This window comes from Vulpes lagopus, chromosome 14, assembly GCF_018345385.1.
Source record: "Vulpes lagopus strain Blue_001 chromosome 14, ASM1834538v1, whole genome shotgun sequence".
Lineage (NCBI taxonomy): Eukaryota > Metazoa > Chordata > Mammalia > Carnivora > Canidae > Vulpes > Vulpes lagopus.
In genome coordinates, this window is record NC_054837.1 from 30,580,938 (window position 1) to 30,606,657 (window position 25,720).

Here is a 25,720-nt window from a genome sequence, read left to right on the forward strand (position 1 = left end):
TACCACACAAAGGGGGCGCTGGTGCCTGGTGGCCATGGAGGACAGCGCTGGAGTCACTCAGCACTGCCTCGTGACCTTCCCAGGCGGTGCCAACCTGGACTCTCCAGCCGGCAGCTGCTCAGTCACAAGCTATTCTTGGACCGTCTTCTGGGCACAGTTTGGACCGGCAGCAGGAGTTTCTGGTTCCCTTCAGCAGCTCAGAAATGCAGACGCTGATGTCCCTGGCTCGTGGTGCACTTGAGAGATAAGGGAACTGGGCAGTCAGCCCGCAGCTGGTGACTTGGCATGAGCTGAGGGGAAGGGGGCCGGGAGGCAGAAGGAACGGGTTCGAATCCCAGCTTTGACCCTTTCCAATCGTATGATCTAAGGGGAAGTCAACGGGCTTCTCCAGGCCCATTGACTCATCTGAGAAATGGGGCTAATCATCCCCACTCTGAGTCTCTGACAGGGTGGAAGATGCCTTAGGTGGTGTGAGCTGATGAAGCTGCTTCAAACCTCCGTGGTAGTTACTGTTCACGAGTTGGTGGATGGAGGAAACTGGTCTAGGGCGTGAGGCTCAGCTGGAAAGTAGCCACAACCTGTACCATAGAGGCTGTGCAACCACTATTCCACAAAAGCAAGGGTGAAGGGACAGGTGGACCCATCAGGTGCCAGAGGTGTGAGGGATGGAAAGGGAGGTAGGCATGAAATTGTCTTAAGACTTGCCAGTCCCTGCTCCAGGCCCCAGGGAAGATGAGTCCCTACCCTTGGCTCTGGGATCATGGGCCGCACTGATGCGGCTCCCAGTCAGCAGCCGAGATGGACAATGGCAACCAGTGTCCTGCCTGGGCTGGTAAAAAGCCTTTTGTGCCAGTCTGATCCTCTAATCATCCCCTAGAAGGCTGGGGTGGCCACAGGACTGGCCACCTGCACCCTCTGGATGGGGGATTCTGAACTCCCTCCCTCTCTGTTTCTGTCTCTCTGGCTCCCCAATTCCAGCTGCTTCTCCTACCAGGCTCAGAGCCCCAGGTCTTGCTGAACAGTCAGAAGCCACACTAAAGGGGAAAAAAAGCCCAGGATCCTTTGTGGAACAATCTGGAAAAGAGGACTCGACACCACAGCCTATTCAGGTGTGAGTAGAAGAACCAGTGGGAAGAAGATTGTTGGCTACTTCTGATAACTTTCCTCTGGATTTTACCCAGTTTGGGATTTATAAAAGCCAACTCTTAATTGCCTGTCTTTGAGGAAAGTGGACCAGAGCAGAAAACTGACCACAAAATCAGGGCAGCCCAGCTTTTGGAAGGCAGGCTCAGAAATGCACACGTCTCAGAATTACAGTGCTGGAGGTGTGGTACATGCAACACACAGGAAGATGCTAAAAACTGACTTTGAAAGACCTGGCAATGAACTGTTCAAGGAAGCCCAGGGCTGCTCTCTTGGTTCCGCCCCTCCTCAGCCCAGGGGCAGACTCTGTGGGCTCATGGACTCTTCTCTGCTCCCCCCAGCTTTTAACCCAAAGCTGTACTTTGAGTTAAAACACAGAATCGATTATGCTTGACCTTACCTGTGCGTGGGGCTGGCAGGTGGCTCAGAGTTTAAGCAAAATCAATCGCATTTCTTAGCACTGGATGAGAAACCCTACCCAAAGGTGAGAGTTTCCCCTGGGCACCGAGTACATCATAGATCGATACCAAAGGGCTCCCTCTCCATAAGGCTACAGCGGATGCCCATTCCTTCTGTCTGCCAAGCCCTCTGATCTGCCTGGGGCCTGTCCTTCCCCTAATTTCCATCCATCTGAACGAGACCAAGTTAGAGCTATCCCAGGCCCAGGCATAGGGAGAACTGGATCTGTCCGATGGATGCACTGCCCTGTGGTTGGAATGTGAGGTCATGTGACCCAGTCTGAGCCAGTAAGACTCAATTTCATGACTTCTGTGGAAAATTCTCTTCCCACTGGAGTTTCAGACAAAAGTAGAAGCCTGAGCTGATGTCTGCCATGTTGGCATCCTGAGGGACAGTGTGTGCAAGAATACAGCCCACATAAAGGGAAACTAAGCCAGAGGTAGAGGGAATGAGGCAGAGAGCTGATGACAAGGCCTGGATCCAGCTGAGCCTGAAACAAGCATGGCCTGGGAATTTTGGATTCCTTACCCAACAGTTTTTAAGTTAGAGTTGAATTTCAATTGCCAATGTTAGATTACTAATACATGGCCAAATGGTGTTGGGATTCAGAGGAAGGCTTTCTGGTTCCAAGCTTCACTCCCAGTAAGTACGGATCCCTAACCAGAACCAGAGATTCCATGCAGAGATCGAGGGGCAAGCAAATAAACAATGTGAGGCTGGCAAGAGAGGCTGGGGAAGGAGCTATGGGTTCACGCACACACTCTATAGGGCAGCCACCTCTTCCCAAGAGTAGAGACTCCAGCAGCCACAAAGCTGCACACATTCTGCATTCCCCTTCCGGTCCACCACTGCTGAGCATTAAGTCACTTCACAGGGTAAGAGCTAGCCAAGAATTTCCTAACGTAACTGGTTTTTAAAGGTTGACGCACCCAAGTAATACCCCAATTACTCTCCACACACTCTCCTAGTGGCTTTCCAACCCAAGCTTCTGCCAGAGTTTGGGAGAAAAAGAGGCGGCCTCTTCTCTAATAAGCCATGGGTACAGCTGGAAGGTCAAGAGCCAGGAAGACCCTCTTGGGAGAGATAACAAGGCTACAAGATGACAGTGTGAGGATGCACACCCTTCAAATAGCTGGAAATGTGGGCTGTGGAGCCAGGCTGCCTAGGTTTGAACCCTGGCTCTGCCTCTTAAGAGCTGAATGTCCTTAGGCAGCTGCCTCAGTTTCCTTAACTGTAAAATGGGAATGACAGTGCCTCTATGACACAGGGGTATGGTGGGGACTCAATGAGATCACCTATCTGCAGGAATGGTACCTGGCACATATAGGCTCTTAGCACATATTAGCTAACTAGACCACAGGTTTTCACCTTTTATCTGAAGGGCTGCAAAGGTCAACAAACCTGAAACTGTATGTGTGGTTTTTCTCCTCCCCTTAGGGAGGGTCTACAAACTCTCAGAACCTCAAAGGGATCTTCTGATAAAAAGAAAGACTCAAGTAGCTTAAGGTCTTGTTGAAGGAAAGGCTGAGATCTTGCTTTCTTATGTGTTGCCCACAGCAAGCAGGGCCTGGCTCTGCATGTATTATTATGTAGCAAAAAATACTTACTGGGGAATGGGGGCGTGGAGGAATCATCACAGAAAGGCACAGATGAGGTGGACCAGGGGCCATTGCAGATCTTTGCAAGCTGGGGTTGTAAATCCTTTGGATGCATGAATCTCCCCCACCAGCCTTACTTGCTGCTCAGAGACATGCTCTACCTGACACACTCAAGCCCTGAACTTCAGCCACAGATCCCACCCCCCCTTTCCACCCTCTCAGCCTTACCCAAACCTCTCTGCCTGGGGACCCCCAGGAGGAACTCAGCATTCAGGTGTGAAGATGAACTCAAAGTTGAGGGCCAGGCCCAACATGCTCCAGGTTAAGCCTGTCTCAGCAGAGGTGGTTAGTGACAAGCCTGGCCCTGGAGCAGGTGCCTGGAAGTAAGAGGCTATGTGAACCACCAGGTCAGCCATGAGTGAGCAGCCCCACACTCTGCAAGCACATCACTTACAGTCGCTTGATCCCAGACTCCGGCTGGGGGGACATTCTCGGGTGGACGACTGGTGGAGGTTGGGGTATTCGATTTTCCTCTTCTATTTCTTCACTGGAAGGAGTTGAGAGGCGTGAAATAAGAGAGGCAAAAATTCTGTGAGAGCTGGAATATTCCAGAAGGGTGTTGTCTGATGGTCTGATAGGGCTTATACTGGGAATAAGGGGACCAAGGAAGATGGCAAAAGTGGCCTGTGCCCCAACAGTCTCTTCGCCCAGGGAACTGGCCTCTTAGCAATGGCTATGGCCAGCTAAGAGAAGGGGTGAGCCCTGAAGGCAGTGGACATAGGTACCTATGGTCTCTTTGGTCTAGTTGGTCAAATGTGAAGAATTTCAGGAAAGGAACCCACATCTCAAAAAGGCAATTTTCAGTTTCCTTTGAAGACTCTAGCCACATAGAAGTACTTCCTGTTTCCTGACCTTGCCAAATGTTGTCTCCATCTCTTTGTGGTCTCTTCCACCTGGAATATGGCTCTCCCATACCTGGACTGTACCTGATCCTTTAGGGAAAGCTCAATTCAAATGCCATCCCCTCCATGAAGTCTTCCTGATTTCTACCCCCACCCCCATCCCAAGAAGTGGTCTCTCCCTTTGAACAGCCAGTTCACACAGTATCAGTAAAACTTTCTTGTGTGCCAGGAGTAGAGTGGGTTTTCTTTTTCTTTTTTTTTAAGATTTTATTTATTTATTCATAGACACAGAGAGAGGCAGAGACACAGGCAGAGGAAGAGAAGCAGGCTCCATGCAGGGAGCCCGATGCGGAACTCGATCCCAGGTCTCCAGGATCACACCCCGGGCTGTAGGCGGCGCCAAACCGCTGCGCCACCAGGCCTGCCCTAGAGTGGGTTTTCAATAAAAATATGTGGCACTGTATTTTCTATGCACCTCTTATTTTCCCTACTGGATCAGGGACCACACCTGGTGCATCTGTCCTTCCTTCTGGCTTCCTGTTCAAGAGGTATTTGTTGTGCACCTACTCTGTGCTAAGCTCTACTCTAAGACTTCAGAACTTAGCCATGAGCAAGACAAATACGGTTTCTAATCTCATGTTGTCATAGCCTGATATGGAAACAGACAATAAAACAAGCACATTAATGAACAGGCTTGAAATAAGATGGTGAAGGGCCATAAAAAAAGTAAAACCAAGTGAAGTGACAGTGACCAGAACAGGGCATTCCTTTGGATGGATGGTAATGGGGCAGGGAAGCCTCCCTGAGGAGGTGACCTCTGATCTGAATTCTGAATGACCAGGAGTGAACCATGGGAAGAGCCAAGGGAAATGTTTTCCCAGCTACAGGACCAGCATGTGGAAAGGTCCTGAGGTAGAAACAAGTGTGGTATGTCTTGAGAAACCAACAATAGGGGTAGTGTGTATGAAGCTGAATGAGTATGTAGTGAGTACACCTGAGGAACTGGATTTTATTTATTAATCTTTATTTAAAGATTTTATTTATTTATTCATGAGAGATATATATATAGAGAGAGGCAGAGACACAAGCAGAGAGAGAAGCAGGCTCCATGCATGGAGCCTGATGCAGGATTTGATCCCAGGACCCCAGGATCATGCCCTGGACCGAAGGCAGGTACTCAACTGCTGAGCCACCCAGGCATCCCATAATTGGATTTTGAACTTTATTTTAACTTATATAAATGTAAATAGCCACACAGCTAGTGGCTACCATATCAGACAGTGCAACTCTAATAAATGCAAGGAGCTCACTGGCCGTGGGCTGAATGAACACACACTAAGGCTGTACAGCTCTACCATCTCTTATCTGCAATTCTAAAATCCAAAAAGCTCTAAAAATGAAAATTCATTTTTGGTCATTCATTTGGTGGCAAAACCTGAAATGAACTTTCCTGAGCCTGATTGTAATGGTTATCCTATTTGGTATGAATATTCACATCTCTCACTGTAAAAATATTAACATGTTTGATTTGGGGGAGTTGCCCCGGCCCATAGTGGTGTATATCACGTATACGCAGTCTGTGGACTATTCCTTCCTAACGGCCGGGAAGTTCTGAATTATAAAACGCACCTGAACCTAAGAGTTTCAGAAAGGGACTGAGAACGTGTGTCCAAGTACTTCAGGCCAGACAGGAGCCCCAGAATGGAGACAGATGCAATCCTTGTCTTCCCAAGACTTCGTACAACCCCAGAAAGGAGCCAGCCTGGGAGCTCCCAGACACTCACCTCTTATAGTACGCCAGCTCCTCCTGCAACAAAAACACTTTGGACTTGAGTTCATTCCTCTCATGGAGTACGTCCCGCAGCTCCTGCAGCGTGAACCGGGGGCGGTTGGGGTCCTTGAGATCCATGGCCACCTTCTCTGCCTCGGAGATGCTTTCCTCCCCGCCTGGCTCCGTCTGGAGGAGGCAGAGATGCTGCTAATGAATTCCTGGCGGCCACCACCGGCACCCACTCCACATTCTGCCACAGCCCAAATTTCCCACCCTCCCGGGGCCTTTGCAGCTTGCCGAGGGCGCTATTTTAAGAAGTCGAAGGCGGCCTGTGCTCACGTTCTGTGCAGTCAGCGTCCCTCTGGAGATGAAAGCCACGGGCCACCTGTTCATTGTTCGCCTTCTCAATAGCCAGACCTGCAGTCCTGGTGCCTCCCCACCTGCCTCGGGATCTTATTACAAATAACAGGACAAGGAGTCCAAGGAGAAGAAACAGCACGACTCACATGCTGCCACCCTCATAAATCTGCTTTCTTTTGCCTACATTCTCTTCTGATATTCTTACTAAGCCCACTGCTAATAAGACCATTGCTTGGGCAGCCCGGGTGGCTCAGCAGTTTAGCGCCGCCTTCAGCCCAGGGCATGATCCTGGGGTCCCGGGTTCGAGTCCCACACTGGGTTCTCTGCATGGAGCCTGCTTCTCCCTCTGCCTTGTGTCTCTGCCTCTCTGTGTCTCTCATGGATAAATAAGTAAAATCTTAAAAAAAAAAAAAAAAGACCATTGCTACTTTGGCCAAAGTTGTTAAAATCAGAGCTTAAGTACAATTTTTTTCTTCCCTTTTCATCTGACATTAAAGTCACATATGTTTTCCCATTTGTTACTGGCCCTCTGGTCAAGCCCTCTCCTCCCCAGTGGCTAAGGGCATCTGTGCACTGGCAGTCTGTGGGAGCGGGGGTGGGGTGGGGTGGGGTGGAATGGGGTGGGTGGGCATGTAACATCCCAGCAGGTGTGCAGATGCACAGCATTTCTCTTCCATGCAGGTCACGCAGATGGATCCTAGCATGCTGTCACTGCCCCAGGCCAGACCCAAACCCTATCCTCTCTCCCTTTCTCACAGCAAGGTGTTTTTCTTTTTTTTAAACAAAAAGAAAAAACAAAGAAACCAAAACTATAATAATATACACTTAAAATCGACCATTTAAAAATATACAATCCAGCAGCTTTTTAGTACATTCACAATGCTGTGCGGTCACCACCTTTGTCTAGTTCCACAACATTTTTTTTTTTTTTTGTTCCACAGCATTTTCATCACCCCAAAAGAAACTCCATAGCCATTAATGGTCACTCCCCAATTCCCTCTTCCCCTGCCCTTAGCCCCTGGTGACCACCATCTGCTTTCTATCTCCACGGATTTGCCTTTTCTGGACATTGTGAATAAATGGAATCATTTGTGTTCGCTTCTGTTACCTAGCGTCACGTCTTCAAGGCTCATCCATGCTCTAGTGAGTCAGTGCTCCATTCCTTTTCATGGCTGAATACTATTCCCATGTGTGGATATGCCACGATGGGCATCTGAGCTGTTTCCACCTTTTGGCTAGTGTGACTAGTGCTGCCGAACATCTGTGTATGAGGATCTGCCTGATTGTCTCATCACCTGCTCTCGTGCTTTTGGTTGGGTGTACACCTCTGGGAGCAGCTGCCAGGTCACATGGTGACTGTGTGTAACTGTCTGAGGAACCACCAAACCGTTTTCCACAGCAGCTGCCCTACTTTACATTCGGCCAGCTGTGTGGGAAGGTCCCACTTCTCCACATCCTCACCAACACTTGCGTTTTTTCCATTTTTTGAAAGCAAGGAAGTTTTTGCAAGCTGCCCCCAAGTCAGCTGGCCAGATGTGCAGGTGGCCTGTCCTTTCCTGGTGTTCCCAACCCCCTTGAGCCCCCAACATCCCATCATCCACTAGAAGGGGTGGACAGAAGTTCAGGACAACAATGGGGGAACTCTAGAACGGGGAAATGGGATTGAAACAGAGACCTTGGGCAGCCTTGGTGGCTCAGCGGTTTAGCGCCACCTTCAGCCCAGGCTGTGATCCTGGAGACCCAGAACTGAGTCCCACGTCGGGCTCCCTGCATGGAGCCTGCTTCTCCGTCTGCCTGTGTCTCTGCCTCTCTCTCTGTGTGTGTCTCTCATGAATAAATAAATAAAATCTTAAAAAAAAAAAAAGAAACAGAGACCTTCCTCCACCCCCACACTCCCCAAAACCCCCGTAGCACTACCGGGAGGAAGGCATTCTGACCCAAATGGAGACGCCAGGCCAGGATGTTGAAGGACCCAGGACGGCAGAGCTGAGAGCCTGTGTCCTGGGAGAGTCAGGACGGGCTGTTCTGGGAAAGGACACTTGAAAGGAGACACCACCCAATAGGGAAGATCAGGTGACAGAATAGTCACCCAGCAGGCACAGGTGGGGGGAGTGGGCCTGAGCAGGAGCCGGCAGGGAACAGGGGAGGCACCTGGCTGCAGCAGAGAATGGACACCTAACAGATGCCACCCCCAAGTCTGGACAGTGGGTGGGGCAGTGGACTCTACTGGGCAGTGAAGTGGGAGTAGGGAGTAGGGAGTAAATCCTGGACGATTTAACTTCCCAAAAAGGTATTCCAGGCATCTGCTGATGCCACACCTTCAGGTGAGCTGTGTCCTCAGGGTACGTCTTCAGCATCTACCTCCTGCAGAGCCACACAGCTGGATGGTGTCCTCTACCCAAGACCCTGCATAGCAAGGGGCTGCTATATAGCAGGCACTCACTAATGCCAGTTCCCTTCTCTTACCCTGCCCAGGTTAACTACGAAGCATCCTTGAATGTCTATAATTAATATTCAGTAAATAAATGGATTTCTCGATAAACATTCAACATTCATTGAACATCAACTCTGTGCCTGCTGGGCACTAAGTAATGAGATGAATCAGGTAGGACTGGAGGGAGGTTTACAGGGTCATATAATAAGAGGTGCAAGGACATCAAAGTCTAACTGGGAAGGATCATGGGAGATGTTACTATGGACGTAGTCTTGGGCAGCCCCGGTGGCGCAGTGGTTTAGCGCTGCCTGCAGCCCAGGGCGTGATCTGGAGACCCTGGATGGAGTCCCACATCAGTCTCTCTGCATGGAGCCTGCTTCTCCCTCTGCCTGTGTCTCTGCCTCTCTCTCTCTCTCTCTCTGCATCTCTATGAATAAATAAAATCTTAAAAAAAAAAAAAACTATGGACATAGTCTCTGTGCATGGGGTCTTGACGAATGCATAGGAGTTCACCAGGAAGTTGGCCTTCCCCGAGCCCCTTGTCCTCTGCCCATTTTGTTTGGCATTTGGCCTTCACTGTGTTCTAAAACATTTTGGAACTAGTCCCCAATGGATTTATATGGACAGATTTCACACAAGTTTGGGACTTGGGCTTCCTTTTGGAAAGAATATTGGAAGACTGGGTCACACTGGGCCACATGGTAACACTGGGCTGGTTCTACATGGCAGCTATTGCCTTTTACACGTTCTTTCCATGCCTGCTCAGCCCCTACCCCTTTTTCTTTCCGTGCCTGGACCCCATAGGCACTGGCAGCCACTGCCAAGGACCCAAACCTCAGGCTCCCTCCCTCCCTCTAGCCCCTCCCTTCCCAGATAACTCTGGCTCTGCCCTGGCCATTTACTGGGGCAAGTCTGTGCCTCTCTGTCTCCAAGAGGGGCCATCTGGAAGGGATCCACACATCCTGGGGAAGGCATAAAGCTCTTCATGAGAGTTCCCAAACCCTCACTTCCCAAAGAGGCCTTTGGGCAAGCAGACTGATCCTCTCTGGGTCTTCATTTCCCCATCTAGCCCCTGATAATCCAGTAATATAACTAAGGGCCCTTCCCACCCAGACACCAGAGATTCCTCCAAACACATGCTCTTCGGACACAGCAGGTTCCCACTCACCCCCACAGGCTGTAAGCACCCAAGACACCAAAGGGTTTCCTCAGACCGGAGTTCTTTTTCTCTGGAGAAGGGATGGGCTCTAATCAGGGTAGCAACCTGATGCATTAGAGCTTGGGGGATTCCCAGACAGAGGCATAAAAAGTCCTGACTGCTGAGACCACTGCTTGGAAATGCAGAAGAAGGAAAGCCTGGGGCTCCAGCTTTTCTGAAGGCCAGCAGGTGCTCTTGGATTGGCCTGTCCTGGGAGAGAGACTGAAACGGTGCTTTTCAGCATGGAAATCAGGCCCATCAGCAGTGGGTCTTCTAGTTTTACTCCATGAGGGACAACGGAGGTGCCTGGGGTTATCAAGGATTGTCTGCTGGTCCCTGGAGGCACTTTGGACACAGTTGAAGGATATGCCCTGAGGCGCTGAGTACTCCCCAGAGAGGCCTGAGAGGCCTGCTGACAAGCAGTAGGACCAGAGTGGCCTAAGGGAGGTTAACATCCTCCACCCGGGTCCTGTGTCCTAAGGCCCGACCTCCTAGGTCCACTCCCTCTGCCTGGGCACATCAAAGCCACTATGCTCCCGCAGCCTCTCGAACATGCTTGTGAACAGCCCCTAGCCCAGCAAAGGGGAGTGACTGTGCCCTGGTCACCCTCTGTAACTCCTATACCCACTGAGCATACATTTAGCCAGAAAATCTGGCTTCACCCACCTGCCATCCGGCCCGTTTCCCTGCGCACTTAAATAAACATTTGTTAAGATATCAGAATCCATAAGGCAGAGGTGTCAAGTAGCTAACTATGAACTTTAGTTTTCTTTTTTTTTTAATATTTTATTTATTTATTCATGAGAGACACAGAGAGAGCAAGAAAGGCAGAGACACAGGCAGAGGGAGAAGCAGGCTCCATGCCGGAAGCCCGATGTGGGACTTGATCGCAGGACCCCGAGATCACGCCCTGAGCCAAAGGCAGACGCTCAACCGCTGAGTCACCCAGGCATCCCTAACTTTAGTTTTCTTACTGATTTTATAGGAAATCCTTGAGACAGGGAGCCCACCATATCATTTTCTTAGGGGTTTTTCTATGTCTACCTGTGAAAGGCAGGAAGCCTCCAGTGAAACCATAAGGAGCTAGATGAGTTAGAAAACACACTAAGCAGGGATGCCTGGGTGGCTCAGCGCTTCAGCACCTGCCTTTGGCCCGGGGCGTGATCCTGGAGTCCCAGGATCAAGTCCCATGTTGGGCTCCCTGCATGGAGCCTGCTTCTCCCTCTGCCTGTGTCTCTGCCTCTCTCTGTGCTTTTGTGAATAAATAAATAAAATCTTAAAAAAAAAAAAAAGAATTAAAAAAGAAAAAACACACTAAGTGAAGAAGCTGCTCAGACCACATGTCCCCACGACTCCATTTCCCGGAAATGTCCACAAGAGGCAAATCCATAGACACAGAAAACAGATTTGTGGTGGCCGGGGATGCGGGAGACAGAGATGGCGATTAGCTACTCACAGGTATGACCTTTCTCTTTGGGGTGATGGAAATGTTCTAGATAGTGGTGATTGTACATACAAGACAGTGAATATACTAAAACCTGTCGTATTGTATACTTCAAATAGTTGAGTTATATGTGAGTTATATTTCAATAACTGTATTATAAAAATGTATCAAGAGCTTTGTTTACTGGAGATCACAGTGACAGAGCTCAGAAAGGACTGCATGAATCTAGGGGGTAGAACTGGAATCATCAAGGCATGAATGTGAACTGACTCCTCCCCAGCTCTAGATCCCTCCATAGCTCCCATTTTCTCTACTAATCCTGTGCCAGGATTAGCCCACGACCCCAGCCACGCCTGTTCTTTCTCCAGTCTGGTTCATGCTCTTCCTCCTGCCTGGAGTGGTCTACCCCATATTCTACCCCAGACATCCTACCCATCCCATAAGTCTTGTCTCCGTGACTTGAAGACCTGCACTGCTCTCACATCCCGCCAAGGATTCACTATGCCCTCTTCAGATCCCATGGCCCTCTATCCCAGCCACACTATCTGATCTACTGAACTGAGTCAAGCTCATCCCCCTCACTTATGAGACAGAAAACTGAGCACCAAAGTGATGCATAAGCCCCAGGTCACACAGCAGCAGGTGGAAACCCACCACCAGCTGTGGCCTCCCTGTCTGAATGGCAAGCATCTTGAACTCCACCCAGCTCTGAGGCAGGGAGTCAAACCCAGCAAAGGCTCCCAGTTTGGGAACAGACCTTGCAAAGCAGCTCAGTGGGTTAGTCCTAACTGCTACCTGATGTTACTCCTCCATTTCTGTCCCACCCTCTTGGTGCCAGCCAGCAAGAGAAACTGAAACGCACAGGCAGGAGGGCCAAGGAGGGGTGACATGTCCCTGTCCTCATTGCTAATAGATCTGGAGCAGGGCTCAAGGTCTTGTGCCCAAGGTGCTATCTTCAGGGGCCTGGGTTTGGACCTAGCCCTGCCTGCCCAGGAGGAGACAGGCCTGAGCTCTCGTGGGGCACAGGAGGCCAGAAGGGGTACACCAGAGGAGGAGGGGGGTAACTGCGCCCAACGTCACCTAGAGGCTGTTTTTGGCATCTGCCTCATCCCCTTCATCCCACTGCCATAGACTCGGTCCAGCCCTCACCTTCCTTGTCTGGACTATTGCAAAGGGCTCCCTACAGCCATGTCTGTGCTCAGCTCCCTCTTGATCAAACTGTCCTCCATCAACTCAGAGCTCATCCTATCACTCCCCTTCTGAACCCTGTGGAGGGATCCACATTCCCCACCACTGTGTGTGGCATTCTGGGCGCTGCAGACGACAGCTGCCGTAGCTGCCTGCCCTGCATCTGTTTTTGTACTTTTCCTGGCTGAGTCCTTGCAGGTGTCCTCTGGAGAAACTCTGCTGGCCCCACTTCCACTCTGCTGGCATGGACGGGCACACAAGGGGTAGCCATGTGACTCAAGAATGGACATCATGCATGTTCTAGACCTCAGGCCACAAGAGCCTGCCTGAGAACAACACCAACACAGAGGAAAGCAAAGGTGAGAGATCTGATGGCATCATTTGGGCACCTGGAATCAGCTATACCTGAAGCCATCCTTAATTCAAAGCTTTTAGCTATACAACCCAAAATCCCACTTTTTAAAAAAAAATCCTTAAACCACTTCAATTTAGGCTTCTGTCACTTTTAGCCAAAAAATAAGCCCTAACCTCTCCCTTTTAAGATTTTAAGACTTCTTTCCCTTACCTCCCTAACTGTATCCCAGGTTCCTGTCCTGCAGAGAGCCTAGAAATGTCTGGCCTGAATTCATAAGATACCTAACAACTGTGCTGGCACTTGAGCCAACCTGATGGTGAGCTCATCTGGCTTACCTCTTCCACCTGCAACCCAAGAAACTAGCACAGTGCCTGCAAACCTGAAACAGTCAAAAAACATCTGCTGGAAGAAAGCATAAGCCCTAAGCTTTTTTCCTAAGAGTCCACTGTGTTTTTCTGAAGCAGCACATCTACCCTCTACATCTACCTATCAAAATCTCAGCATTGTTCACACACATTCAGCCAAAGGAACAACTCTTCCATGAAACTGCATGCCACCCCCATCAGACTTAACTGTTCTATCTCTCTGTCGCTGGCACACCCCCTGGGGGGGGGCTTGTTTATGGGTGAGACACCTCTGGCACCCTGTGTCGCAGCCCTGGGCCCAACTGGATTATAGTTGCAGGTGTGGTGCAGCCCACCCATGTGGACAGGGCCCCATGTCAGGCACACACTGGGTATCTTTCCACTCGTGCCCTGAGGTCTGCTCTGTAAGTTCTGCCCAGGAATGTCAGGGAGATAACACCCCCAGGAGCCACCCTTAGCTAATCAGGGGCAGGTGCATGTGGATAAATGCTCCAAGTCTTTCTGCTCCAGAAAGACGGTTCTGGGACATGTTCTACATGCTTCTGAGAGATCCCAGCAGGACTGAATTCCCACTGCAACCTCAGTAACACACACTCAAATTCACTTCTTCTTCCCTGTCTCAGGCCTCTGATCTTTGGGATCATCACCCACATAAACCTCCTTCCTATTTTCCTTTTCTCAAGCTCTGTTCCAAGGAACCCAGACAAAGACAATCTCTTACCACTAAGACAATCCTTTTCCACCTTAAGTGTGGCTGAGGGTATCCAAGTCTGTCTCCTGCATTGGGTTGTTAACTCTTTGAACCTCAATAGTACTCAGCACAGTGCTCTGAGGTAGAAGACCACACTCTGCTCTGTGGTCTACCTGATCTACAGGACTGGCCACTGCCTCATCTCTCTGACCTCATTCCAAACTTCTTCCTCCCCCTTACACTGCATAGCAGCCATTCTTGCCTTTTTATCCTACCTTGATTGCACTACAATTTCTCCTACCACAGGGCCTTTGCATGTGCCATTCCCACTCCCCGTTCGTTTACTCTCATTCTTTTAATCACCTCCTTAGAAAAGCCTTTTTGACTCCTCCAGATGATAATGGTAATGATAACAACAGCTAACGCTTTAAATGAATTAACTCTGGGCAGCCTGGGTGGCTCAGCGGTTTAGTGCCACCTTCAGCCCAGGTCCTGATCCTGGAGACCCAGGAATGAGTCTCATGTCAGGCTCCCTGCATGGAGCCTGCTTCTCCCTCTGTCAGCTCTCTGTCTCTCTCTCTGTCTCTCTCTCTCTCTCTATCTCTCATGAATAAAATCTTTAAAAAAAAGATAAAAAAGATTTAAAAAAAAATGGGTTAACTCATTTAATTCTCATTATAATCTAGGGTTAAGTACTATTATTATTCCCATCTTAGACACACGGAAACTGAGCCACAGAAAAAGCTAAATAATTCATCCAAAGTCACAGAGGTAGTAACAGGCTAGATCTGAACCAAGGCAGACCAGCTCTAGGGCCCACGCAGTTAACTACACAGCATACCTCCTCCCAGGTTCCTCCTACACCCCTCAAGTGTAATGGGGGAAACAAAGCAGCCTTGCCCACCTCGAGCCAGCTCATAGCCCTACCTTTCCATTTTGCTTCAGCGCCGTCTTCCCACTTACCTGGGGCTCCTCCTCCCCATTCTGGCTGAGTTCGCCCTGCAGCCTCTCTCTCAGCTTCCCAAGCTCTGCCCGCAGGCTGCCCATCTCCTGTTCCTTGGTTTGCAGATCTGCCTCTAGTTCTACCTTCTGTTCAATCAGGGCCTTCCCCTGGGCCTCCACCACTGTGACACGGTGCCGGAGGTCGTGGTTGATCTTCATCAGCCGAGTCTGCTGCTGCTGCAGCTGGAGAAAGAGAAAAGCCATTTATGGGGCTGCTGCATACAGTAGCTCATGTTGTGGACTGCACAAGGGCAAATCCTCTACAGGCATGCCATCATATTAGAGACATCATGATTTGTTTGAAGTTTGTTCACATTCTTATAACTGTTGACGCAAGGGATGGGCAATTTGTATATTTACTATGACGATTATGACAGATGGAAGGTAAGTATTTTGTCAGTGTATCATGATGATTTCCCAACAGATGGAAGTAACATGCCTTGAGAAAGGAGTGTCTTTTTCTAATTCAGGTGGAGACACCGTATGGGTTCCTGAAGCAGACTGGACCATGCTGGCCTGCTCAGAGAAGGGCACGAAGATGGTGGGTTGGAGGAAGCTGCAGGGTCAGAACAAAGCCTGGCTGGGTCTTGGCATCTCCCCAAGGTGTAGAAGAAGCAGGGCAGTGCCCTGACCTCCCCCTGCTGTTACAATGCAGACTCAGCTGAGGGTCCTCCCCACAGCTGCGGCTCCAGTGTGGAAGCTGCCAGACTTCGTGCAGGAACCCCCACCCCACAGGACGAGACCAAGGGAGAGAAGGGGAACTGTTCGTGGGGAGGATCTGATCTCCCTGTTGGTATCTCCTGGTTGGGAGGGTGGATGTGGGGTTGGGGGCTCGTCACTTACAGCCTCGACATCCTCATTCTTCAGACCGAGCTCCCGGTCCTTGGCGCGGATCTCGTCGCGCTGCTTGTCCACCACCTCCTTGAGCTTCTTCATTACTTGCCGCTCGCGCTCGGACATGCCTGGGGTGGGGCGATCAAGATCAGCAGGGGAGCCCTTCGCCTTCTCCGCCTCACCTACCCGCAGCTTCCCGCGGAGATGCTGCTGGCCCTGGCCTTCTCTACACCCTGTCCCCCAGAGCCAGCACCTGCTTCCTGTTTCCCGGGTCCCTCTGAGCTCATCCCCACCGCAGGGCGCCAGGTGGGCAATTCCCTTCCTTCCAACCTCCCCTGAGGCTGACTCCCCTTATGTTTCAGGCCTCACCTCAACCATCACCTCCCCACAGAGACCCTTCCCTGCTCCCCTAAACTAGCCCCCAACCCTATCTACTACCTTCACAGCACTCTTTGCAGTGATCGTCTCATAGGTCTTATCATCTAACAAAAGATGATTTAGAGCCAAGGCTCTGAGCGCAAACACCGGTTCTCCCACTTATGGTCTATGTGGCTTCAAGGGAGCCTCTCTGTGTCTCAGTTTCCACATCCATAAAATGGGAATAACAGTACCTACATATGGTTGTAGGTTGTGAGGATGAATTTAGCTCACACACAGGAGGCACGGATGATGATGCCTGGCACGCAGCCAAGGAGTGGTGTCTGTTACCTACGTGCTCACTGTCTGTTCCCTGCCCCTGGTACACTGTCAGCCCCGGGAGGCATGGCCTTGTCTGATCTATTCACTGTGTATGGCCTTGGCTAGCACCATGCCTGGCACCCAGTAGGGGCTTGCTGGGTGATTTGGTGAGTTAACAAACTGTGCTAGTTTCATGTGGCTGCTGTAATAAATGACCAACAAAATCTGAGAGCTTGAAACATCAGATTTAAGATCTTGAGATGGGGGGTTATCCTCAATTATTCGGGTGGGTCCTAAGTGCAATCAAAGTGTCTTATAAGAGGGGGACCCAGAGAGATTTGACACAGATAGAAGAGGAGAAGGCCCTGTGACCAAAGAGGCAGAGACTGGAGTGATGAGGCCACAAGCCAAGGGACACTAGCAGCCACCAGAAGCTGGAAGAGGGAAGGGACTCATTCTTGCCCTAAAGCCTCTGGAGAGAGGACAGTCCTGGCAACATTCTGACTTTGCACTGATTTTAAACCTCTGGCTTCCGAAGTATGAGAAAATAAATTTCTGATGTTTCAAGCTATCAGATTTTGTTGGATGGACCCAAATAATTCAGGATAACCACCCATCTCAAGATCTTAAATGAAATCACATCTGTAAGGATTTTACCATATAAGGTAACATTTGTAGGTTTCAGGGATTAGGACCTGATATTTTGGGGGACCATTATTCTAGGGCTTCCCACGTGGTAGACGCTCCAGGCTGATGGACTAGGGACTGATTCCTCCTCCTCACACACACATTTCCAGAGCACAACTTGCTTCCACTATGCCTGCTAAGGACAAGCTGCTTTATATCCCTGACACTAGTCCAGTGTCATTTCCAGCCACCGGACATGGGTATTACTATTATTGTTGATTTTTAAAAAGATTTTATTTATTTATTCATGATAGACACAGAGAGAGAGAGAGAGAGAGGCAGAGACACAGGCAGATGGAGAAGCAGGCTCCACGTAGGGAGCCTGATGCGGGACTCGATCCTGAGACCCCAGGATCATGCCCTGGGCCAAAGGCAGGCGCTAAACCGCTGAGCCGCCCTGGGATCCCTCTATTGTTGGTTTCTTTTTTTTTTTAACATCAGTCCCTTCTTACAGATAGAGAAAACTGAGGCCCAAAGACAGACTTGTTTAATGACTACAGCTAAGCACTGGCAGAGCTGGGACTCAAACCCTGTTTTTTCTTTTCTTTTTTTTTTTTTTAACATTTTATTTATTTATTCATATACACAGAGAGAGAGAGGCAGAGACACAGGCAGAGGGAGAAGCAGGCTCCACGCAGGGAGCCCGATGTGGGACTCGATCCCGGGTCACCAGGATCACACCCCAGGCTGCAGGCAGCGCCAAACCGCTGCGCCACCAGGGCTGCCCTTCTTTTCTTTTCTTTAACATTTTATTTATTTATTCATGAGAGACACAGAGAGAGAGAGGCAGAGACACAGGCAGAGGGAGAAGCAGGCTCCATGCAGGGAACCTGATGTGGGACTCAATCCTGGGACTCCAGGATCACACCCTGAGCCAAAGGCAGATGCTCAACCATTGAGCCACCCAGGCGTCCCTCAAACCCTGGTTTTCTGCCTCTAAGTCCCATGTCCTCTCCATGACGCCATATTGCCTCCCCACTGCAGAACCAGACTCAGAGGCTCTGCTAAAGTCACTAGAAAGTGTCACCATGGGGCAGACTCTAGTCTATACTTTGTTTCACGGGGCCACCAGCTTGGAGTACCCTTACATCTTTTTGCATGTACACATAGGCATACACTCATACTCATACATACACACAGTGTATATTCCATGTCTGCTGTGTACCTGATACTGAGCCAATAGTCACCAGGGTCATGATGGTCAATGAATGAAACACAATTTTGCTCTCACTGACTTACAGTCATCAGACAAGGATGGTGTCATTACAGACCATGACAAGTGAACATGGCAGATGCAATGGGGCCTGAGAGAATTGTGAGGGGACCCACAGTAGACTGTGGGAGCAGAAAACCTTGTTGTTTTTTTTTTTAAGATTTTTATTTATTTATTCATGAGAGACAGAGAGAGAGAGAGACAGAGAGAGAGAGAGAGAAAGAGGCAGAGACACAGTCAGAGGGAGAAGCAGGCTCCATGCAGGGAGCCCAACGTGGGACTTGATCCTGGGTCTCCAGGATCAGTCCCTGGACTGAAGGTGGTGTTAAACCGCTGAGCCACTGGGCTGCCCAGAAAGCCCTCTTGTAAGAGCCATTTACACTGAGACCCAAAGGACCAAAGGGCAGCTGGTGACGAGGACAAGCACTGCAGGCAAGCAAGTACCAGCAGGTGCAAAGGCCCTGGGGAAGAGATTGCATGTCTGAAGAGCTGAGTGGCAATGCTGGTGGCCAAAGCTAGTGGCCAAAGCAGAGTGGGCAAGGGGCAGCAGGATCTTGAGCTGGGAGCAAGCCTAGACCACATGGGGCCTCAATGCCCAGGAAGGAGGTTGGATTTTCCTCTGAAGGGACAATAAGAGCCTCGAGATCTCTACATGTAGGGCCTGCATGGAGCAGAAGGAGGATCAGACCAAGGAGACCAGGAAGGGGTGCCAGAGAAGAAAGCCATACTGCACACCTACAGGAAGGCAGGTGTGCACGATGCAAATGAGGCAGGCCAGAGGGAAAGGAATTATAACAGAAACCCTGATGGCTGAGTGACTGGGAAGCTCCAGAGAGTAAAAGAAAGATGAGCTGAAATGTCTGGGTTCCGACAAGGCACATCACTTATAGCTCTGGAAGCAACATTGACCTCTCTGAGCCTTCACGTGCTCACCTGCATGTTTTCTACATTCCCACTTCTCTAACAAGCTGTGCATACAACACACAGGAGGAAATCACATGAGCCCACAAAATAGGATCCTTCCCAATGGGCAGGCCTGGGACCGAGACCACTCAGCTTCCTCCTTGACCTGCTGGAGCCACTTTGAAAACCAGGCGCTCCCTACCAAAGCTGCTACACACATTCCAAGCATGGGCAGCCACATCCTGGGGGTACCCCCAACAGGTGTGCGGGCCCAGGCTTGTCAGGAGGGCGGCTCCACAGATGGCAGGACAACCAGACGCTATGAGGCTATTTAAAAGTCTAAGACATACTGGTGACTGGAAAAGGAAAGTGACAATCTGTACAGTGCAAGACACATACAAAAATGTTCACAGGAGCTTTATTCATAAGAGCCCCAAACTGGAAACAATTGAGATGTCCATCAATAGTAGAATAGAGAGAGAAAGTGAGGTACTAGCACGCAGTGGAATACTACACAGCAGTGAAGAATGAGCTACAGGCTCCACTTGGAGCTCACCAAGTCAGTTACTTCTCCGGCTCTCCTCTTCCCTCTCCTGCCGGACCTGCGGTGAGGTATCACAAGACCATCTGGAGGTCCTGGGCACCAGGCGTGTGCCCCTGCAAACATCCCACAGCCATGTGCAAGGCAGGGCATGGGCTCAGCTGCTGGGACGACAGGATACCACCAATGTCTCCCAAAAAGGCATTCCTTAGACACAAGTTGTGTGCATGGATGTGTGCATGCAGGCTGGGACTGAAATCAGGTGGCAGTGGGATCCGAAAGAGACACAAACACATTTGCTATTTGCTTTCTGAGCACCTGTCCTGTTACAGGCTCTGGGCCAGGGCATCAAGACCTGAGTTCATTTAATCCTTGGTGGTAGTAGTGGCGGGGACAGATTCTGCTCCTAGAGAAAACAGGTGGAAAGAATGGTGTGAGGGACCGGGGAGCGTGGATCTGGAGAAAAGAAATCTACATCTGTAACCCAGCCACATCGTTCCCCTTTGGGGTGCCCCTGGCTTTAACATTTAAGCCGGAGAACAAAGTGGTCAAGAGCTTGGGCTCTGAACCCAGATTTCCCAGACTCATTCTCTGCTTTGTTGTTTATCTGCCATTGACCTTGGGTCTGTTTTCTCACTTGCAAGACGGGGGATCATGTGCAGCCTTCACGGCTCTTATGACGGTAGAGGGGCTAATCTATGTGAAGTGCTCATAACAGGCCTGGCTCAGAGTAAGAGTTTCCACATGTTAGCTGCCATTTTATCCACACAATGGAAATGTCAGTCCTCCGTGTTCCAGAGGATGGTGCTAAGATAAAGTACAAGAGTAGTTATAAAAGTGTCTGGAGAACTCAAAAGAAGGTAATGCACTTTTAACAGATCCACAGACCTTTTAAAATCTGGAAGAGTTCTGAGCAAATGTAGCTACCTGGCAATCCAGGATCCTTGGATCTAGATTCTCTGGAGCTTGTGTTTGGTCAAGGGCAGGAAGAAATAAGTCCAAGGTTGGTCACCGGAGCAGAGAAACGGTTAAACAGATAAGGTCCTTCCACACCATGGGAAACCATGTACTGCTGGCCAAAAGGCTAAACTACAACTGTTAAAAAAAGGTAAGTGACAAAGTCATAGCAGCATATTCACAATGGCGCAAAGGCAGAAACAGCCCGAATGTCCATTAACTGCTGAATGGATAAACCAATTGTGGTCTATCTGCAGGATGGAATATTAACCACCCGTACAAAGGAGTGTAGCTCTGACAACCTGCTACAATTGAGCAAGGTTGTGATTAACCTTGAAAACACAAGCTAAAAGAATGAGAGAAGCCAGACACAAAAGGCCACACAGTGGGTGATTCCATTTACAGGACATGTCCAGAATGCAAAGCAGATTGGTGGCTGAGGGGACAGACAGGTGAGTGGATGGAGAATGACCCCTAACAGGTACAGGGTCTCCTTCAGGAGTGGTGAAAATGTATTGGAACGAAATAGAGGTGATGGCTGCCTAACGCTGTGAATAAATGATGTACTAAATGCTACTGATCTGTACACTTTATTATTTTTTAAGATTTTATTTATTTATTCATGAGACACAGAGAGGGGCAGAGACATAGGCAAAGGGAGAAGCAGGCTCCATGCAGGGAGCCCGATGTGGGACTTGATCCCGGTACCCTGGGATCATGCCCTGAGCTGAAGGCAGATGCTCAACCACTGAGCCACCCAGGCGTTCTTATATTAGTTTTTTAAGACCCAACAACTAGGGTGCTTGGGTGGCTCAGTTAGTTAAGCATCTGCCTTTGGCTCAGGTTGTGGTCCCAGGGTCCTGGGATCAAGCCCCACATCGGGCTCCCTGTTGTGAGAAACCTGCTTCTTCCCCTCACCCCCTCTTCTGTTCCTCCTGCTTGTGCTCTCTTGCTATCTGTCAAATAAATAAAATCTTTAAAAAAAAGACCCCACACACCCATACTGTCTGCACCTGTTAATCTCTAAAGACAAAAACGTCCCAAGAAGACTGAGGCACTTGCTCCAAACCTCACTGCTAGTCTGTGGCCACATGGGAGCTACATACAGGTGTCCTGATAGCAGACCAGCGTGTTCTTCACCCCATGAAAACCAGAAAGGTACTTTCCATACTGGATGAGGATGACCGGGATGGCTAGCATTTACTGAACATGGGCAGTGACCGGGCTGAGTGCTTATAGGGGAACGATGCTGGCATGCAGACACCCTCAGGTCCCTGTGTCCACCTGCACCCCTTTTCAATATGCTTTTGCCACTGACCAGGCACCGGGGGCCATTAGGCTGGCAGGCTTTAAGGGCAGGAAACTGAATGTCACTCACACTCCAGGGCTCACAGCCCTCCACAGGCTCTGCCTGAGTCCCACACCCTTGCTGCACTTCCCCCTTTCCCTGTCCTGCTTCCTTGACCCCCCAACAGTCTCCTCTGGGGGTGCTCCCGTAATAAATCACCTGCATAGGAACTGTCCTCTCAGATCTCCTTCTGGAAGACTCTAATCTAAACTGTACTTAGAAAAAAAAATAAAAAATAAACTGTCCTTAGTTCCTTGTATCCTCAGAATATCTCATGAAGTGGGATTCCTGTTGTCCCCACTGCAGAACCGAAGAAATGTGGGTGACTCAATAGCTAGTTGACTGATGCAAGGCCACCTAGCTGGTTAGTGGCACTACCAGGACTCATACTCAGTCTTGGCTGCAGAGCCCACTCTTGCAACCACTGCCATGCCACTTGCCTCCTGTGGCCCAAGATTCTTATGTTATCAGCAAGTGTACTGGGTAGAACAGCATCCCCCCAAATTTATGTCCACCTGGAACCTCAGAATGTGATCTTACGTGAAAACAGGGTCTCTGCAGATAGTTACGATGAGGTCACGCTGCATGAGAGTGGGTCCTACTCCTAACACTGGTGTCCTTATAAGAGAAAGGAAAGCTTCAGACACAGACACAGAGGTGGCCACATGGCAGCCTGAGAGTGGAGAGGCTGGAGGGGCACAGCCATAAGCCAAGGAACCCTGGCAGCCGCCAGCAGCTGAGCAAGGCAAGGCAGGAACCTCCCCTAGAGTCTTTGCATGGAGCATGGCCCTGCTGACACCTTGATTTTAGACTTTAGGCCTTTAGATCTGAGAGAGAGCACATTTCTGTGGTTTCAAGTACCCCGGTTTGTGCTGCTTTCTTAGAGCAGCCCTAAGAAGCTAATCCATCAACCTTTGGAGAAAGGCCCAGAGAGGGTACACAGCCAGTTTTTTACTGAGCTAAAATTCATACCAGTCACTTTTCGTAAGGTTTCAACTAGGAGGGAGCTCTCTTACTGGACAGCGGCAAGTCTGATGCTGTAGTTAGTTTTCCCATCAACAATCCTGGGAGCCAGGAGTTGCCAATCCCATGCACAGGTGATGGAAGCGGTTAGTCTCCTTCCCAAGGTGACCTGGTAGGTATGGGTGGGGCTGGGACTGGTGCACTCAGGTGCACCTCACTGCACTACTCACTCTCCTTACAAAGGGCTGCTCTACCCAGCAGTCTCAGAACACACTGCCGTGTATTTTTTGAGACACTGCTGTTCTAGGCTGCTCTTCAGAAGGTGGGTATGTGGTCAGTCTCCCTCCTCTTCTGGTGACAGAGCCCAAGAGCTGTTTCCAGACCCCTGAACATAGCCCCACACCCCTGTCTCCCCAGTCCAATGGCTTTGATCCCTGTGAGTCACTTCTACATAGGTGAACCAGTAGCGTTTCACCTTGCCCTCCAGCTGACAAGACAGATTTCCAAAAATGAAAAGGACAGAGATGCACTTTTGAATCTGTAGACATCCAGGGAGCAGGATGCAGCAGATGGTTGAAGGGGCTCTGAGCGCAGCATCCCAGCCCGTACTGGTCTATCGATCACAGTGGTACGCAGGGCCAGCCCCCCTACATAGGTTCCCCTGGCCCATGCACCCCACACCACACAGTGACGCCCCTCAGTGTGCAGTCAGGCCCTGGCACACTGCTCAAGGTGGTACCTAGCACAAGGTCTAACTTCTTGGGCTCCACCTCTTCACAGGGACCCCTCTGCCAGACGTCTGTTCCTCTCACAGGTGGAAGAAACACTTTTGTCCTTGCTGTGTTCCCATGGTTTCCCATGCAAAATAAAAATAACCGTGAAAGGCATGCCTGGCATCTGCCCAGTCTCTCCACTTGGGTGGGGGCTGGTGCTGACTGGGAAGCCCAAGTCTCCCTGAACTAACCCTTTGGGAGCCTGACCCGCGCTAGGTGCCAATTAAGTGTGTCTCAGATGGTGGCCGTGAGGGCTGTTTCATGGTAAGCCAGCAGGGATCTGGAGAGCTGAGGCAAAGCCCTCCCACATGGAGCGTGCTGCACGCACACAGAAGCAATTGTATGCAGAGGGGCAGGCCTGGGTACTTGGGGCCATGGCCCATGGTCCCTGAGGCCTCTGTGGTGGCACTGGGGCAGGAAAGAGGGTTCCCAGGTCACCCTCAGAGGCCACAGGGTACCTTGCCGAAGTGTCACAGGCAGACAGCTGTGGATTCTAAAATATATTCAATGTACTTCCCATACGACCCAGCAATTACACTCCCAGGTAGATACCCCACAGCACTGAAACCACAAGTCTGCATAAAAACCAGTACTGGAATGTTCACAGCAGCACTATTCACAATAGCTAAGAGTTGGAAACAACCCAAGTATCCATTGATAGATGAATGGGAAAACAGAAAATGTGGCCTCTCTGTGCAATGGAGTATCATCCAGCCACAAAAAAGAATGAGGCCCTGGGACGCCTGGGTGGCTCAGTAGTTGAACAATCTGTCTTCGGCTCAGGGTGAGATCCTGGGATCCGGGATCGAGTCCCACATCAGGCTCCTTGCAGGGAGCCTGCTTCCCCCTCTGCCTCTGCCTCTTTCTCTCTCTCTCTCTCTGTGTCTCTCATGAATAAATAAATAAATCTTAAAAAAAAAAAAAAAAGAAAAAAGAATGAGGCCCTGACACGTTGTTAACAATGTGGATGAAGCGTGAGGACACCATGCTGAGTGAAAGATGCCAGATGTGAAAGACCACATGTTAATCAATTCCATTTATATGAAACATCCAGAACAGGCAAATGTACAGAGGCACAGAGTGATTGCTTGTGGCTGAGGGTGGGATGGCAGTGGGAGGGACTGGGTAGTTGTAATTAAAAGGGGATGGTGTTTCTTTTTAAGGTGACAAAAAAACATTCTAAAATTGTGATGGTTGCACAATTCTGAATATACTAAAAGCCGCTGAATGGTACACTCTAAATGGGCGTGGAGATATTTCAATGAGGCTGTTAGAAAACAAGTAATGGCCAATGTTTATCTAGTGCTTACTATGTGCTAAGCACTTTACATATATTAACTCATTTAATCCTCATAATAATATTCATATTTTACAACTGAGGAAACTGATTTATGTAAAGATAAATAATCTGGCCACAGGTGGAATCCGGTGGAGCTCAGATTGGACTCAGGCAGTCTGGCCTCTGAGTTCATGGTTTTAACTCCTATGCTCTACTGCCTTCATGTTCTTTATTAAAAATTAATAAATTAATTAATTTAGAGAGAATGCACATATGAGTGAGGGAAGGGCAGAGGGAGAGAGAGAGAGAATCTTAAGCAGACTCGATGTCCAGCTTGGAGCCCAATGCAGCTTGATCTCAGGACCCTGAGATCATGACCTGATCTGAAATCAAGAGTCAGATACCTAACCTACTGAACTACCCTGCCTTACTGTTCTTACAAAAGGAAGGAACAGATCTATACAAATATGGAAATTCTGCAAGATGTAGTAAGTGAAAAAAATCAAGGTGCTCTATATCCACTGTGGCATCCTGAACTGGATCCTGGAACAGAAAAAAGGACATTAATCTAAAATATGGTGAAATCCAAAGACTGTGGATTGGTTAATAGTAACATACCAATGTGGGTTCCTTA

At 49.7% G+C, this 25,720-nt stretch overlaps 1 protein-coding gene across 4 annotated transcripts in view; it reads right to left on the reverse strand.

The window, feature by feature from the left end:
• Positions 1–25,720, reverse strand: part of RILPL1 (Rab interacting lysosomal protein like 1) — a 44,080-nt gene that overhangs the window by 6,297 nt on the left and 12,063 nt on the right. For all 4 annotated transcript variants that reach the window (XM_041728928.1, XM_041728929.1, XM_041728930.1 and 1 more), the window contains exons 3-6: positions 15,754–15,872; positions 14,872–15,093; positions 5,887–6,059; positions 3,655–3,747 (exon numbers count right to left, since the gene is read on the reverse strand). In XM_041728928.1, coding sequence (XP_041584862.1) covers positions 3,655–3,747; positions 5,887–6,059; positions 14,872–15,093; positions 15,754–15,872 — 607 coding nt within the window. The remainder of the gene's footprint in view (positions 1–3,654; positions 3,748–5,886; positions 6,060–14,871; positions 15,094–15,753; positions 15,873–25,720) is intronic.